We start from the raw sequence: 15,708 nt of genomic DNA, 5'->3' as shown, positions 1-15,708 counted from the left end.
TAACTGCGATATCAACGGCAAGGTGCATACGCTACTGCTACCGCAAGCGTGGCGCGCAGGCAGGGCACCAGTTGGTGGCAAGGGGACGGAGTGTGCCGAACAACAGATTGATTGCAACTTCCTATCGAGGTAAGAATATCATAAATTGAAGAAAAATCATAGCCGGTGGTTACCGTCTTTTGTTCTGAGTGCGTCTTTCATCTTCTTTCTTTCGATGTGGAGGACGACCACGGTGTTGCGATGAAAACGGTCATCGATTTCTTTGTCGATCCATGTTGATGGTGACTGTTCGGCCAGCCATCATCTTGTACGCATCAGTTTCCTATGGATAAGATGAAGAACAGATCTTCGTTTCTTTTCCGGTCTTGGAACGATGAAGGCCTGCGTGCCCTCTGTGCTTGCATCGAACATGGAGGCCGGCACTGTTCCTTCGAGGACGGACGGCTCTGCATCATCGATATCGACTTAGCGTTCTACTCCTTGTTCACGTAGAGCAAAGTGGTGATAACGTGTTAAAGTGTGAATGTAAATGAAGATTTGAGAGAACCATCTCTATCATTGATCTCTGAAATATATTTATATAAGTGAAGGGGTGTCACGAAGGGACACGACTGTTCTCCAAAAGACATGCCCTTTAGAGTAAAACTAACTGTCTAATCCTATCCACTAATCTTGATGAGATCACCGAAGGGGTGTCTGTTGAGAGACACCGTTTTGTAACAATGAGCACACAGATAACGGTGACTGAGTTAGAACTATCACCGTAGCAGCATCGCAGCACTACAATGAACAAATAGGAAAATCCACAAGGACTGCAGACTGATACAAAGGCACATTGAGCAAAGCAAATCATAGTTAAACCTGCATATTCCTTTTGAGCTCGTTTCTGTGATTCAGGCAGGGTACATTCTTGCTTATTCTATATTTTATCATTGATGGTGATAATATATATTCTCAGACTCGACACATGTGTGCAACTCATTTACATACCACCACAAGGTAAGCTTCGCAAATCCAATAGAGGGGTGCTTGTAAATAGGCCTAAATCATCTCATCTCCCCTTGAAGAGATATATCACGGTAAGGAAGGCTGACAGGCGATGCCACGGAGCCCATTACACCGTGTCGTCATGGAACCACCATCTGGTCTCCTTCGGAGACCTCCCGTTGCGGCAGTTCCTAACATAGCGGTCATTGTCCGCTGGGCGTTGCTGCAACCAATACGTTGTAGCTAGTTAGAGTCTGACTGTGGAGTGAGGGCACCGAAGTTTTAATAGATCAAGTAGTATGACTAAGTGTCACCTTTGCTGGAGAACTAGACAACATAGACAGGATACTGATACAGACAGAGCTCACGGTCATCGCTGGTGACCATGAGTCATACAAAATATCTGCAGAAAAGAGTAGCAGCAGGAAGTTGTCAATCACAGACCATACAGTAAACTGTAGTTCATGGCCATCAAGGCTCCACCAACACTGTTTTTTCTCCTTTTTATTCAATATCTCAGAAAACTCATGGAACAAGGGGACAAAGGATTAATGGAAACAGAATAGAGTAAATTCTCAAAATGCAAATGTAGAGGGTCTAAATACTTCCATTTAGGCTTAGCTACAAGGGAATTATAGGCCATGGCCATCAGGGCTCCAAGGTCATTATTTTCATCACATTCACAATCTGAGAAAATTCTAACTAGCGTTGACAAGGACTTCTGAAAACAAGACCAACAGGGTTAATTCCCAAAATATGAATGCAAATATCTAATAATTGGTGCCGCTGTATGAACCAAAATCTACCAGGGGTCGACAAAGAACTGAAAACAAGACCAACAGGGTAATTGCTAAAAATGCGAATGCAAATATCTAATAGTTGGTGCCACTGCATGAACCACTTTCAGCTACATGAATTTCAGATCCATTGGCCACATCAACATAAAATTGGTCTCTGGCAGACTAGATTCATCAATATCATAAATCATGAGATATATGGCAACCAATATATTTAAATCCTGGTGAAACATTATTTTGATGTCTGATGCTCAATATTATCTTAATCAAGTCCCCTCCATAAGTTGTATGTTCATAAAAAACTACTCCCTCTGATCAGAAATATAAGTTCATAGTTTTAGGTTTGTCCTAAGTCAATTTCTTCTAGCTTTAACAATTAATAATAACTAAAAATGTAAAAACAACATAAGGTTAATGCTACTAGATATATCATGAAAATTAATTTCATAACATATATTTTCCTATTTAAAATAAATAATTTTTACAGCAATTAATGGTCAAAGTTTCACCTTGTATGCCTTGCCTATGTCCTAAAGTACTTATATTTGTGATCAGAGGGAGTATTTAAGTTTCTCACCTAGTCACTTCACTTCAGACAGGGTACTAGATTACTAGGTACAGCTTTAACAAACAACTGAACTGGAGCTTTACAGCATTTTGCAAAGTTGCCTACGTTATCAGCAGAGCAGGTAACTAAGGAAAACTGTACAAGAGATCACTTGCAATCACTGCATGAGAGGCACAGATTCCATTCACATCTAGGTATTGGGGTTTAGAGGTGTTATAGAGAGAGATGGCTCCAATGACAAAGCTCATAATTCTCAATTTCTACAATAGCAATGCTACCACATGACTTACATGCATGGCAAGGGAACTACTAATAAGTATGAAAGGTGGAGAAAGTACATGGCTTCATCGCATACTATTGTATTGTGGCGGCAATTAGGGCACGAGAGGGAAAACAGTTATCTAAAGCCATTATGGAGGAGAACTGATATTCAAGATTGTAATTACAATTACCAACAGCTATAGTTAAGATTTAGTAGCTACAATCTTTTTTTTGAAGAATCTGGTAGTAGCTACAATCTTTTTTTTGAAGAATCTGGTAGTAGGTACAATCTGTATAAGAAATGAGACAGTAGATGACACATTTAGCACAGAAACAAATGAATGAGAATCTCCTACCAACAAATAAACAAGTCCATCAATGAGCCACTCCTCTATCTGATCTCACATGCAGCCTAGTCACTTTGCATGTGATGGTTTGAAATAGTATATGCAATTATGCATATAAGATATCTTGTTCCCTTTGACTTGCTATTATTTGAAATAATATATATTTAGAGCAAGAAGCCAAGGACACAACCCATGTGGATACATTATAGTTAAATGTGAAGAATAATGACAAAAACAACCTTTTCACAAAGCTACTTGACAGGTTTTATATGAACAATTGTTGATTTATTCCCCAATGTACTCATCTGCTTTCATAGAATGTAAGTAATGATGAAACCCGAAGAACAAGCATTCAAGCCGTAGAATAGTTAGAAGCAAATTAAAGAAGTGTTCTGCCATTAATTGTCAAACTATATCTTCACATTAACATGTTAGTCTATCACCAACTTTCCAATAGATTAATTTGCTGAAGACATCTGCAATTGCCAACCAACCTAACATGCTTCCCTGCCTAACACATTATTCCCTGCTATATTCTTCCTATATCGGCACGATAAGATAGGCATTCATATCCAGGCTCATAACTCATAGACATAACTGGATGCTCAAATGATTTTTTTTTAAAAAAGGTACCGACAATTCCAACTTTACTTTTTCTTCATGTTTAGAACTCTTCACCGCCATCAAGGAATATGACAAAAAAACATTTGGCGGAAAATAAAAAGGCTGTTTTTATTATGCACACTTGCATAGTACTATAGCACTGTCCAGCAGATAGGATGGAATATCTTCTCCAATAAATAACCAAGAAAAGGGAATAAAAAAGGAGGTTTAGCAATGAGTTTCCTATAATACACAATTGTCACAACTCACAAATCTAACAAACAACAATGCGTGAAGTCATAAACAGGAGTAGCATCTAGACAGCTCAAGTAATCAATTTTAGAGGCAAGAAAGATCACAAGGTCGTTAAAGAAGAAAAGAAGTTATAACATGATGCAAGGATAAATACAAAACAAGACTTAGCCACTATTGTGCTAATGACTAGCTGGTACAGATGCATTGGCGGTACCCTTTAATATGAGCAAGATAAAGGGACAACAAGGAAAGACACCAGCATCCAGGCATTAAGATAACTTTAGAAGGCCAAATACAAAACTCCTGCACATAGCAATTTCACACGCATATGGCAATCCAATCAAGACCCTCTAGTAACAAAAGGGAATGTGTGTTGGGGCATCTCAGTCATGAACCTATTATATAGCACTATAAAAGCACAATTGGTTAAGTTGGCAACTTTCTTCTAACAAATAGAATCTTAGCACCTAACTGACAGCTAGACAGAACATTATTAGGTCAGGCAAAGAACATTCCCATTGGGCTGCAGCCATGAAGATAATGAAAAGCATCATTAAACATGGAGTCACACCCAAATGTTCTCCATCAGACAAGATGCCTAGGGAGCAGTTTTACCTAAGCAGATGTGCCCGTTGCTGTAAATGTGTGGATGCATTGGCGCTGGATTGAGAAAAATGACCTGGAAGCAAAAGATGAGAATATTTATGTATCATCCAATCAAATGAAATGGAAGGAACAGGGGGAATGAGAAGACATATACTATGTATCATCCAATCAAATGAAATGGAGGAACAGGGGGAATGAGAAGACATATACTAATTGACTAAAGGTGTGATCTTTGTCGAGAAAACCAGACCTGAGGTGCCTCCATAGGGTAATGCTCAGGAAAGTCAACCTGCAACTGGTAGGTCTCGCCGGCGTAAAGAGTGCCCGCGGCTCCGGTGACCTCAATTACCCACCTGTTCAGTTATCCAGAGAGAATTATCCTATCAGTCGGGTAGTCCAAATCCACCACAGAGAACGACTGAGATCAAAGAAAAGCCCTAGATATCAAGAGCAAATATCAACAACAGGAGAGGGTTCTTGAACGGTTGAACCCATCCATCTAGAAGACGGCAAGAAGGCGAAAGAAAAAAAAAATCCCCAGCATAAATAAAATATACGGGAAAAAAAAGTGGCAAACACAACAAGTGAGGAATTGCAGGGAGGGATGGATGCGGTGAGAAAGGCGGAACCTTTGGAGGTTATCGGAGACCTTGTGCTTGAATCCGGCGGGAGGGTTGAGCTGCCACTCGGCGAGCTCCTTCTGCAGCCGATTGCAAGCGATCTTGCTCAGCGCCTGCACAGGCGAAAAGGGATCGATCGAATTGTTAGCTGAATCGAGACGGAAAACCCGCCGCCGGGGCGCTCCACGTGCGGCGAATCCGGTGGATTGGGGGGAGGAGAGCCCGGTACCTTTCGGGAAGGAGAGGAGGAGCTCGTCATGTTGCGGGCTAGGTTCTTCGGGAAGGGAATCGAATTCTGGAGGAAGACGGGAGGCGGAGACGAAGGCCAGGGGAGGGGGAGGGGGAGGGAGAGAAACCGCAGCGCAGTCCGCTATTCACCCTTTTTTTATTTCGGTTTCAGACTTGGATGCTTCCGGTTTTTTTCCTTTTCTTTATTGTCCTCTTTTTTTCCCCTATTGATGAAAGAATAACAGCCTAGCATCATAGCCGGTTGGGTTTTTCTCCATCATTATATATTCACTCCAATCTAGAATAACTGCAAATCTCTTTCTGAGAAAAATTAGACTTTTATTTTTTATTGTAGAAATATTATCAACATTTGTATATCTGGTATATTTATAAAAATATATTGTACTATTAATTAATGAAATTTATTACGTGTAATAAGTATATTAGAATATTTCTATACGTTTAGTTAAATTTTAATATGTTTGACTCCTCAGACCTAAAAATATGTAGCTATTTTAGAACAAAGGCAGTATAGAACTTTATCACTTCCTCCTATCGTACATGGAAACATGTACACTGTCGACAACTTATACACCATGTATTTGTAAATCCTTTCATATCATACGAAAGGAAAAAGTCTACTTAACCCCCCACCTATCATACTTGGTCTACTTTACCCTCTCAACTATGAAACCGTCTGTTTTACCCCCTGAACTATCTAAAACCGTCTGTTTTACCCCCTGGGCGGTTTTCAGCGGCGGTTTTGCTACAGTAACATCGGGTTTGCTACAGTGACGGTGGGTTTGCTGCAGTGCCCGTGGTTTTGAATTTTTCTTTTTTCTTTGTTTTCGGTGAATTTTTGAAAAATCATAGTAAATCATAGAAAAATCTAATTTTATTGGACTCCACATGAGCAGATCTACATAGTGAATATATAATACGGTATACTTTAGTACAAAATTTTTTACTGTAGCCTTAGATTAATTGGAAAATCTAATTTTGTCTGTAATTAATTGGAATAATTCATAGCTGCAGCTTCTATGGTCCAATTGTGGTGAAATTTTTATGGTACGCTAGTTATTGTATGCTTGAACTATAGTAAAAATTTCGTACTCATTGGATTATGTATAACTTATTTATAGATAAATTCTAATTAATTACAGACAAAATTGGATTTCTCAATTAATCTAAGGCTACAGTAAAAATTTTGTACTAAAGTATACCGTATTATATATTCACTATGTAGATCTACTCATGTGGAGTCCAATAAAATTAGATTTTTCATTTTATGATTTTTCTATGATTTACTATGATTTTTAAAAAAATCACCGGAAATAAATAAAAAAGAAAAATTCAAAACATGGGCACTGTAGCAAACCCAATGTCACTGTAGCAAACCGCTGTTACTGTAGTAAACCGCCGCTGAAAACCGCCCCAGGGGGTAAAACAGACGTTTTAGATAGTTCAGGGGGTAAAACAGACGGTTTCATAGTTGAGGGGGTGAAGTAGACCAAGTATGATAGGTGGGGGTTAAGTAGACTTTTTCCCATACGAAAAGTGGAGTTGTTCTCCTAGTATAAAGTAGGATAATGATATATGGTCTATTCTACTAATTAAAGTTTATAAGTATGAGTGGAAAGATTTTATTTACTCTTATCTAAAAAATGAGTGGAAAGATTTTATTTACTAATCCTGGCACACGAGATGAATAAACGAGGTAAAGTAGAGATTGTTTTGCTAACATCCAGATCCAGGAGTGTTATTTTGAAATATTATATTTCTCAATCTTGGAACACATCACCTTGGGCATAGGAATACACTGCCCTTAATTATATTATCACCATCCATATGGTTCTAGGTTTTTGTTTATTGATTAAATGAGAGCCCGGTATTACTATTTGTGAACCTATCAACAGCTGTGGAGCAAGCTAGGTTTTAGTCCATATCTTTTTTTTTAAATAAAGGCAGGAGCTCTACCGCTCAATTAAGACGAAAGAATTTACGTACAATAGGGCTAGCCAACGGGATTTCAAAAAGAGCACCCGATAGGCTAACCAACCCACACGACGCAGCTGAGCACTAACACGGCACACTACCATGGGTTATCGTTACCGAGCATGGCTGAAGACGCCAGCAGCTTCGACTTCTCATGGCAGTCCACACACAAGCCACGAGCACCTCCAGCGCTTGCCGACCCCTAGCAGACCCTAGCCTACGATGAAGGTGGGGGCTCGTCGTGTGTCATCGTTGCCGAGCCACGTCCCTGATGCAGCAGCTTCGACTTCTCACAGCAAGACCCGCCTCCACGCGTCATCGAGGCGCCAAGAAGCGAAGAACAATCACCGAGGAGACATCGAGGCCACGATGAAATCCAAACACGACGCCTTCAGGGAGGTAGCGACGCCGATGGCGTCACCGTCGCACGTCCAAAGTGGACCGGACTTTCACCCTTGGATGATAGTGCTAGAGGGGATACACGACGCCCCCAACAGGGAAAGCGGCACCCACAGGTGCCGTCATCGCTAGGCTTTCGCCCAGGAGTCCTCTAGCACGAACGTTGGGCCAAGAAGCAAGGCCCCTTGCCATCCATCACTGCCTTCGCTGTTGTCCTGCCGCTCCACAGTAAACCCTTCAGAGGGGCCTCGACGCGCGGGCTGCACGCAGCAGCCGCACAGCTGCGTCGGCTATCACCCTCTCCGGCCGGGCAACGCGAAGCCAGACCTGACTCCGCTGCTCGTGAAACACCGCCGCACGACCAACGCCTCAGCCGATCGTTGTCGTCGGCTCTTGGCACGTGCTGCCGACGCTGCGACCGGACGTCAGCCACCACCAGACATATGCCCCACCCCCGTGGGCGCCGCCCCTGCCCAGTGGCATCAGAACCGGCAGTAGAGCACCGATGCCGACACCCTTTGCTGTTGTGCCCCGCCTCCGCCTTGGCCAGCCACCGGCCTCGCCAGCCCTTCGAGAGAGTGCCGGATCTAGGCGCTGGAGCTCCAAATCCTACCGCGTGGACACCGGATCCAGCCGCCCAGGACTTTATCCAACAATCCGGGCCAACGCCGCCGCCGCGCGCCAAGTCTGGAGGAAGGAACGGGCGAGGGAGAAGGGGATCCGTGGCCGTCCCCATGCGCCAGTCGGACACCAGCCAGCGCCGCCAACAGCCGCGGCGGACGCCACCGTCGGGCTCCACGCAGCCCGTGTAGGAGGAGAGCCGTCGGCTCGCTGTCACCAGCGCCACCAAATCGCAAGGAGAGGAGGAGCCCCGCCACCGCCATCCCGGCGAGCCGCGTGGCCATGCCGGCGGCCGGCTCCGGCGGCGGTGTGGCAGGGGGAGGGGAGGGAAGGGGCGGCTGCTAGGGTTTGGGAGGGAGCGGCCGCCCATGTCGCCCGCGTGGGGGAGCGACGCGGGGGCGGTGTACCGTGATGATTCTGTTTTAGTCCATATCATACGAAAAGGAGAAGGGAACAAACTGTTAGCCTAAACCTTTATCATGATGCCATGGTATTCAAGGCCCCTCTAAAAGATCTTCAGGAACAGTGCAAAACATTAACAGAGAAATGGGCCATAGAGTCAACGTCAAGTAGGTACTGTGTATTGACGGCCCAATTGCATGCCAAGGGGGCAGAACGGCATCACCTTTCCTCTCAATTATTTTTTGATGATCCGATGCAAATGCCACTTGATATGCATTCTTCTTTGTTCTGTCTATTGGCATGTGCTCTATATATTCAACGACCTACCAATTCAATATGTTTCGATCATGACATATGCAGAATTCGTGGACGATGTGATTGCAGAAAGCGTCAGTTTCCAATCGAACAGTGATGTGACAAAAAAAACATGTGATGGGTGGAAACTGAAACTAAGTATATATGGCTAATCAAATAAACAATGCATCTGAATATGCTTGTGAGTGTTCAGTTCAGAAAAAAAAAACTTATGCTTTTTTTAATTTTCGATTACTAAGAAATAAAAAAATATGAGGAGGACCAGATGTCATGCCCGTTGCTTTCATTAATTTCTTTGCAAAAGCCAATATCTCATATTTTTTTTTAACGAACGGGCATGACCTAGTGCCTATTTCATTGATATAGAAGAGAGTTTGAAGACCCGTTTAAAGTTTGGGGGATAAAAAAGTACTCTCATGCTAATAATATCGATATTATTAGCATGAGAGTAACAATTAACGATATTATTAGCCGTAATATCAGGGTCACCGTTTCAAGGTCTCAGTTCTATGTTACAAGGTCTTACATTGGCCTTTTTCTATTAGTTTTTTCGATTACAATAAAATTGAGGTGGCTTGACTGGTCCTAATAACTACATCAACGAGTCAAGCCACCTCACTTGCTCTAGGTCCTCTTCCTTTTTTATTGATTTTTTATTCACTTTTTGGCATAGGTACCAGAGGGAGATGGGATCCTCAGTATATACGGGGTGGTGGTTGTCTTGCATGCATGATCTTGGTCACGTAGGTATTCTGTTGTTCATTCGCTCTTGTAAACTCTCTTATGCTGACGGTCTACCCGTTCTGTGCAAGGAACATATTATGGGATGTTTAGTTTCCAAAAAATTTTGCGCAGTACCCATCACATCGAATCTTGCGGCACATGCATGGAGTACTAAATATAGACGAAAAAAAACTAATTGCACAGTTGGATGAGAAATCGTGAGACGAAACTTTCGAACCTAATTAGTCTATAATTAGACACTAATTGCCAAATACAAACGAAAGTGCTACAGTAGCGAAAACCCAAAATTTTTTGCATCTAAACGCGCCCTATATTGAAGAGGTGGGTTGCCAATGCAAGTTTCAGTTTCGCGCAGCATCGCCATAAAGCCCGCTGTGATGCTAGCTAGAGCCATGTTTTCAGTTGTCTGTCCGGATAGACGGACCCCGCACTCGCCCCCGCCCGTGTCGCCCGATTGCTTTGCTCGCGGGACGGACCCGCACTCGCCCGCGCCACCCCCGCTTACGCCTTTGTCGCCCGCCCGCGCTACGCACAACGAGCTCGACGCGCTAGGCACTCTCTAGCTCGCTCCTGGACTCGCACCTCCTGTCACGACCGTGCTCCATCCGCCTGCCCCTGCCCCTACCAAGGTCCGTGCCGCCGCCGAGCTCCACACCAGCGACCTCCGCGCCACTCCGCGGCTTCGAGCTCCGCGTTAACAAGCCTCCAAGCAGCAAGCAGCTGAAAGTGCATGTTGCAATAGTATGTTTCAAGTGTTTCATATGTTTCAAAGGTATGTTGCAAGTGTTGTATATCGATGTTGCAAAAGTAGATTGGGATGTTACTCATGTTGTAATGGCTATACACATATGTTTCAAGTGTATGTTGCAAATATTTCATTTGTTTCAGACGAATGTTGTAAGTGTTTTGTCTGGATGTTACAAAAGTAGATCTGGATGTTGCATATACATGCATGTTGCAAGCATATGTTTCAAGTGTTTTCAGGTGTTTCATGCGTATGTTTACAAGTGTTTCATATGAATATTGCATATGTTTACAATGGTTTTTAAATATTTTTCAGACGTTTTCGTAAGTGTTTCAGACATTTGTTTTAAGTGTTTCATATGTCTTCTTTTTGTATGTTGCATCTGGATGCTTTCAAAAATAGATCGGGTGTTGCACATGGAATGTGCGTGGGAAACGGCCGGCTGCGCAGACGACATCCGGAGCAGCGTGGGCCCCCTACTGGTGTGCTCGCTCGTGACCCCGACGCGCTATGAGCTCGTTCGCTCCCTATGTGAGGCAGCATCCTGATACTAGCGTTCGGATCGAACGTCCGGACGCTAGCAAATCCGTTTCAGTTGCGAACTTATTGAGGTCGTCGACGCCGAAGCAGCCACCAAGTTCGACCAGCAGGCTAATATAACATGGTTTATTTCTCCCGGGCTCCAATCCTTCGGGCACTCTAACCAATACCTCCTTCATCACCAAACCTTAGATCGGATAACTACGGGACCTGATTTGTATAAGTGAAAGGTTTTTTTTTTGTTTATCCCAATCGACTGATCAAATAATGATTCAATTTGAAAAAAAAAGTCTTTGCTGTGAAACTTGTTACTAAATTTAAGTCCGGGACTAAGCATGAGGACTTACATATTTTTGGCTAATTGTTTTCCCATGCATGGTTACATGACATGTTTCAAGAAAACGAGGCGTATGTGCTGTCCTTGTCGATCATAAAAAATATACTCTTTCACAGGCTTTCATAGGAATAATTTATCTGTGTAGCTTTCAGTGGGCTAGCTAAAATTTCTCAACATCCGAGATAAGTAGGCCATATGTTACGCGCTAAGCCATAAATCACAAAAGAGGTTCACCCCTTGAAGAAAGGTTTGCCGCTTTTCTTAAAAAAATTACAAAAAACTTAATATGTGGGGTTTTCGAATTAATGGGACTGACTGCCAAATAAAATGTTATTGAGCATATCTCCAAGAGTTCCTAAAATACTTCCAATCTCACCTCCCAACCTCTTATGTTTAGGTGCCCCTAGACGAAATCCATGCCTCCTTGCTGCTGGTGATGGTCTCTAATCCCTTCTCCTTCCCTCCCCCTTGCTCCTCCTTGGTGTGTAAGAGTGTACAGAGGGAGATGGACTAGAGAGAGTGGGAGTGTAAGAGTGAGTGGAGAGTGAAAGAGAGTGTGTGTTCTGGTGCCTGGATTGGCTCTCTCACAAAGTGGCAATAGGTGGCCTGACTTTTGGGGTCAGGAGTGATAGAAATTATGGAACCTCTAGGCGTAGATCAGTGGGGAAAAACTTGACTTAGATGGGGGAACTTGGTGCTGTACCTCACCAAAGGGCAGTCGCGGCTATGGCGCCGCCGACAAGGTAGTATCGACGTGGAGGTGCGGTCCAGTGGCGGCGGCGAAGGCGATGGCGCTTCCCGTCGCTTACAACGCGCCCTTCTAGATCGGACTAGGGCTAGGACGTCGGTGGAGCGCTGGCGGCTGCGGTGAATCTCGTGTCTCGAGCCTCAGCCCCCACCTCATATTTATTGCACTGCGCAACAGGGGCCCATCGGCCAGTAGAAAGGCTGAGCGCCCCCCGATCAGGGCACGGATCAAGGGCGTTGGGCCAATTGGTGGAGATCAACCTAACATTCTCTCTCTTTATCTCACTCTTAATGAAGAGTAGTTTCTTAATTGATCTGAATTCTTACTCTTAATTCATCTCACAATTCTCCCTCTCGAAATATGGCATAAACTATACTGCTATAATTTCGAAAACTATTCAGAAAACCTGTGAACGAGGAGACACTTATAACTTACTTCATTCACATGATTACGTCATGTAAACAAAGTTATTTCTTGATCCGTATAGGAGTACACTTTCTTCATTCCACTTCAAGAACTCATCGAGGTCTTTTATTAACTATAGTTTTGCAAGGCACACTTGCATCCTTTTCTTGTCTTTTGATTAGTATTGACTATGACGGTGCATTTCTATTGTGTCATGGTTAATACTATGATAGCATAAAAACTACCCAAACTTCTCTCGCTATGCGAGATACAAAAATATATGAGTCATCACAAAACTTCTTCCGTCATGCATGATTGACTAGCATAAGTACTATGCCAAACTTCTCTCCATGCGGGATAAATCCATATATAAATTACCGTAACGAAAAATTTAGTCATGATGACTAAAACATTCACTTATACTTCATTTTCCAATTAAATCTTCCTGTTGGTTCTAATTTAATCAGAAAATTAGTAAACTAACAAAAAATTATCCTGAACTGGCTTAACTCAAGTCTTTTCATTCACATACCCTAGCATTGCAGCCCATTGGCATGCAGCCGAGTGATTTCGTCGGTTAAATAAACCAGGTGCTTCTGCATCAATTCTAAATCACCCTTGGGCAGAAAATAGAATTAATGCATAAAACTCATAAATCAACTTGAAATACATATAACTACTCTTCAAAATTAAATTATCCTGTTGGTTCGAATTTAATTAGAAGATAATCAACATCATTGCAGCGAAAACTTGATAATAAAATACATTCTTTTAGTTTAGGAGCATTTTTCGGTCCTTATCTACTCTCTGAAAAATTGATCATGTTAGTGTAAATTTATCAGAGATTTAAACCTCAAAATTGAACTCATTATAATATTGTCGTCATCAACGTTGGTCAAAAAATAACAATACCATAATATGACCTCCTCTAATTTAAATTTTTACGTTGGTTACAATTTAATTAGAGGATAAACATAATCATAATTTACTAAATATAACTACACTTCAAATTAAATTCTCTCGTTGGTTCGAATTTAATTAAAAGATAATCAACATTAAACTTTGCAGCGGAAATATGAAAAAATTCTTTATCTATTTTCAGAAGCATTTTACTTTACTCATCTACTTTCTGAAAAAATTATCCCGTTGGTTCAAATTTTGACAGAGATTCAAAACTTTACAAAATCCATCAAAACTGCTTCTGAAAATAATAAAACAAAAACTCTGTGTTTACTATTCATTCGGCTCGGCCTGGCGATATGGCCTGGCCCAACTATGCGCCCGCACCCGCTGTGCTTACCTAAGGCCGCAACCTGGGCCTGGGCCAGCACAGTGGTCCTCTGCGCGCCCGCCTGGGCTCAATCCAGTCCGATTGCTCTGAGCCGTTGGATGGAGATCGGCGGCAGCGCATTGATCTCGCCGGATCAAAACCCAACGTCGACGATGCTCCCCCAAACCCTAGCTCACTCTTCTCTCCCCATTCTCTCTCTCAGCGGCAGCCACTGAGCGAGTGAGCGCAGAGAGCCACCGAAGATGGCAGAGAGATGGTGGCGCCGTCACCGGCCCCCTCGTCGGCGCGTGCGCTCCCCTACGGGTAAGCGCACCATTGTCGAGTGGCCTAGCGGTGGTGCCCTAGCACGGTTGTGGTGCAAAGGCACGAAGGTCCTTCCCGGAGTGCTTCGGTGAGTGGAGGCCGGCGAGATAAGCCGCCTCCCTAGCCCTTCCCCTTTCCCCCTCTTCTCCTCTCTGTTTGGATCTTCTTTTCTCTTCTTCTCGGAGCAAGTTTGGTCTAGGGTTAGGGTTTGGGTCGAGTCGGGTTAGGGTTAGGGTTCGACACGAACCCTCTGCTGCTGTTTTTCTTCCCCGAATCGATCTACGCGGGTTAGGGTTCGGGTTTGAGTCGATCCGGATCGGGCCAAATCGAACCCTCTTTCTTCTGTTGTTCCTCCCCTCTAGGGTTAGGGTTAGGGACCCACTACTTCGATCCGAATCAGATCTTTCTCATCTCCTTCTAAACTGCTACTACCCCTACCAGATCTACGCCTAGCACGGCTCCGATACCATTGATAGAAATTCTAGAACCTCTAAGCGTAGATCAGTGGAGAAAAAATTGACTTAGATGGGGGAACTTGATGATGTACCTCACCAAAGGGCAGTCGTGGCCATGGCGCCGCCGCCGAGGTAGCATCGACGTGGAGGGCGATCCAGTGGCGACGACGAAGGCGATGGTGCTTCCCGTCGCTTACAGCGCGCCCTTCTAGATAGGACTAGGGCTAGGACGTCGGTGGGACGCTCGCGGCTGCGGTGAACCTCGTGTCTCGAGCCCCAGCCCCCACCTCCTATTTATTACGCTGCGCGACAGGGGCCTATCAGCCAGTAGAAAGGCTGAGCGCCCCCGATCAGGGCACAGATCAATGGTCCAATTGACCGTTGGTGGAGATCAACCTAACAAGGAGAGCTCCACAAGTGACACCTCAAATCTGTGCATGTCATGTTCTGGCGGACGGTCCGCGTGAGCACGGGATGATCCATCAGAGCACGATTAGTCTAACAAACTGTAAGTCTGTGTAGATGTTCCAGCGGGTCGTTTCGTGGGTGCGGCGGATGATCTGCTGGGACATGTGGTGCCTAGAATTGTTCAGTTTCTTCAGCACTTAGTTTTCCAATTAGAATTCAAATGCAAATGATGCTCATGATGATGATGATTATGAACAAGTGATGATCGGGTCATGACAACTCCCACTCAAAATTTCCATATACCCGCCTAATGAAAGAACGTATGTGTTGATGAATAGCTGATGCATTGCTGGTGCGTTGGTTAGTTGATTAACTTCGAAACTGTGTCTCGTTACGGAAGGAAAGATGAAATTGCTAACCGTGAACCAATGCATTGCAAATAAGATACGTCAAGATGTTGTGCCGATGGAAATAAATGAAAATAAAATTAGGAAAGTATCATCAGTGCTTTCTAGTCTAGAAGTGAATACCCAAAGGGTCATGTGTCTACAATTCTACATATATGTTGATATAGTAGATACCGAGTAAAACAAGAAATAATACAGCCACCACCTCTACCAATCGAAACGCCACACATGGCACAGTCCAGCTCCTCAACCCTGGCAATCAATCGCAGTATCGATCTACAGGTCCTTTTGAAATATTCCGTCATTCCGTGGCAAAGTATC

The 15,708-nt window shown here is 43.6% G+C and overlaps 1 protein-coding gene across 1 annotated transcript; it reads right to left on the bottom strand.

Annotated features, from left to right (window-relative positions):
* Positions 1–896: 896 nt before the first annotated feature.
* Positions 897–5,386, bottom strand: LOC136504468 (ubiquitin-conjugating enzyme 15). Its single transcript, XM_066499403.1, has 6 exons — positions 5,274–5,386; positions 5,054–5,157; positions 4,675–4,777; positions 4,434–4,497; positions 1,302–1,390; positions 897–1,210 (listed from the first exon to the last, which is right to left on the bottom strand). Exons 1-6 carry the CDS (start codon positions 5,301–5,303, stop codon positions 1,115–1,117), a joined length of 486 nt encoding a protein of 161 aa, XP_066355500.1. The 5' UTR covers positions 5,304–5,386; the 3' UTR covers positions 897–1,114.
* Positions 5,387–15,708: the final 10,322 nt, after the last annotated feature.

The sequence above is a fragment of the Miscanthus floridulus genome, chromosome 14, assembly GCF_019320115.1.
Source record: "Miscanthus floridulus cultivar M001 chromosome 14, ASM1932011v1, whole genome shotgun sequence".
Classification (NCBI taxonomy): Eukaryota; Viridiplantae; Streptophyta; class Magnoliopsida; order Poales; family Poaceae; genus Miscanthus; species Miscanthus floridulus.
The sequence above is the reverse complement of the archived record's forward strand: the minus strand, read 5'-3'. Positions and strand labels throughout refer to the sequence as shown.

Bases quoted from the DNA above. Each gene is read 5' to 3' on its own strand.
- LOC136504468 (XM_066499403.1), bottom strand. From the start codon at position 5,303: ATGACGAGCTCCTCCTCTCCTTCCCGAAAG. The intron at 4,778-5,053 runs GTTCCGCCTTTC...ATAACTGAACAG, and splicing joins GTCTCCGATAACCTCCAAAG to GTGGGTAATTGAGGTCACCG. The intron at 4,498-4,674 runs GTCTGGTTTTCT...TTTTGCTTCCAG, and splicing joins ACCCTATGGAGGCACCTCAG to GTCATTTTTCTCAATCCAGC.